The 1,458-nt window shown below is 41.2% G+C and overlaps 1 protein-coding gene across 1 annotated transcript; it reads left to right on the top strand.

Moving 5' to 3' along the window:
• Positions 1 to 88: 88 nt before the first annotated feature.
• Positions 89 to 1,444, top strand: LOC124893057 (filament-like plant protein 6; the record flags this gene model as incomplete). Its single annotated transcript, XM_047404190.1, has 2 exons — positions 89 to 386; positions 475 to 1,444. Coding segments are annotated over 2 exons (1,268 nt in total), but the record flags the coding sequence as incomplete, so codon positions are not given.
• Positions 1,445 to 1,458: the final 14 nt, after the last annotated feature.

The raw sequence follows: 1,458 nt of genomic DNA, 5'->3' as shown, positions 1-1,458 counted from the left end.
TTCTCTCTTCAATATAATGTGATTGGTGCTAGAAAGGAAAAGACATAGTTTCAGTTTGGTAGTTCATCGATTTTTTTTTTTACAATAATATGTTGTGAGAGAGCTTCATTCAATTTGTCTCGTCTTGGTGATTTATGTTTTGGTTTCCGTTATATTTCAGGGTAAACAGGAAATCAAGAAACCTAAATATGTGCAAATTTCCGTTGAATCTTATTCACATTCGACTGGACTGGAGGATCAAGTTAAGTCTCTTGAGGAACAAGTGAGTGGCTTAGAGGATGAAGTCAAGGATTTGAATGAAAAGTTGGCTGCTGCACGGTCAGAAATGACTAATAAGGAAAACCTGGTAAAACAATATGCTGAAGTTGCTGAAGAAGCCGTCTCAGGTGATGTTCCTTATTGACTTGTGTTTTTCTTGCAACAAGTGTTTTGAAACTTGGTACTGAATTCTTTTATTCACATCTCTCTGTACAGGTTGGGAGAAGGCTGAGTCAGAAGCCGCGAAACTGAAAAATCACGTGGAATCCGTTACTCTTTTGAATCTTACTGTTGAAGACAGGGCATCACATCGGGATGGTGCAGTGAAATTACATCTGGATGGTGCACTGAAGGAGTGCATGCGGCAGATACGAAATTTTAAAGAAGAACATGAACAGAAGCTGCATGATGTGATTCAGAATAAAACCAAGCAGTTTGACAAAATGAAGCATGAGTTTGAAGCAAAATTAGCTAACCTGGACCAACAGTTACTCAGGTCTGCAGCGAAAAATTCTTCACTCTCAAGGTCTTTGCAGGAGCGTTCTAGCATGGTGATACAGCTCAGTGAAGGAAAAGCCCAAGCTGAAGCAGAAATTGAGATGTTGAAGAGCAATATCGAGTCATGTGAAAGGGAAATAAATTCTCTGAAATATGAACTCCAAATTAACTCAAAGGAACTAGAAATTCGTATTGATGAGAAAAATATGAGCGTACGGTCTGCAGAAGTTGCAAACAAGCAACACCTGGAGGGAGTGAAGAAAGTTGCAAAATTGGAAGCAGAGTGTCGGAGATTACGTGGTCTTGTGCGGAAGAAGTTGCCTGGGCCTACAGCCTTGGCCCAGATGAAGCTTGAGGTTGAGAGTTTGGGTAGAGATTATGGGGACAGCCGTGTAAAGAAATCCCAAGGAGGAAGGCTCAGTTTGCCAGATTTTTCATTGGATAGTGTGCAGAAGTTCCATAAAGAGAATGAGCAACTTACAAAACGCGTTTTGGCAATGGAGGAGGAAACAAAGATGTTGAAAGAAGCTTTGGCACACCGGAACAGTGAATTACAGACATCCAGGAGTATTTGTGCAAAGACGGCCAGCAAGCTTCAAAAGTTGGAAGCACAGCTGCAAGCAAATGCTGAACAGAAGAGCCGACAAAAGTCCACCATTCGACGAAAGCATTCTGAGGGTTCCTTTACGCATGAAACAAATC

This window comes from Capsicum annuum, unplaced genomic scaffold (genome assembly GCF_002878395.1).
Source record: "Capsicum annuum cultivar UCD-10X-F1 unplaced genomic scaffold, UCD10Xv1.1 ctg53353, whole genome shotgun sequence".
Classification (NCBI taxonomy): Eukaryota; Viridiplantae; Streptophyta; class Magnoliopsida; order Solanales; family Solanaceae; genus Capsicum; species Capsicum annuum.
This window is presented reverse-complemented; position numbering and strand designations above follow the sequence as displayed.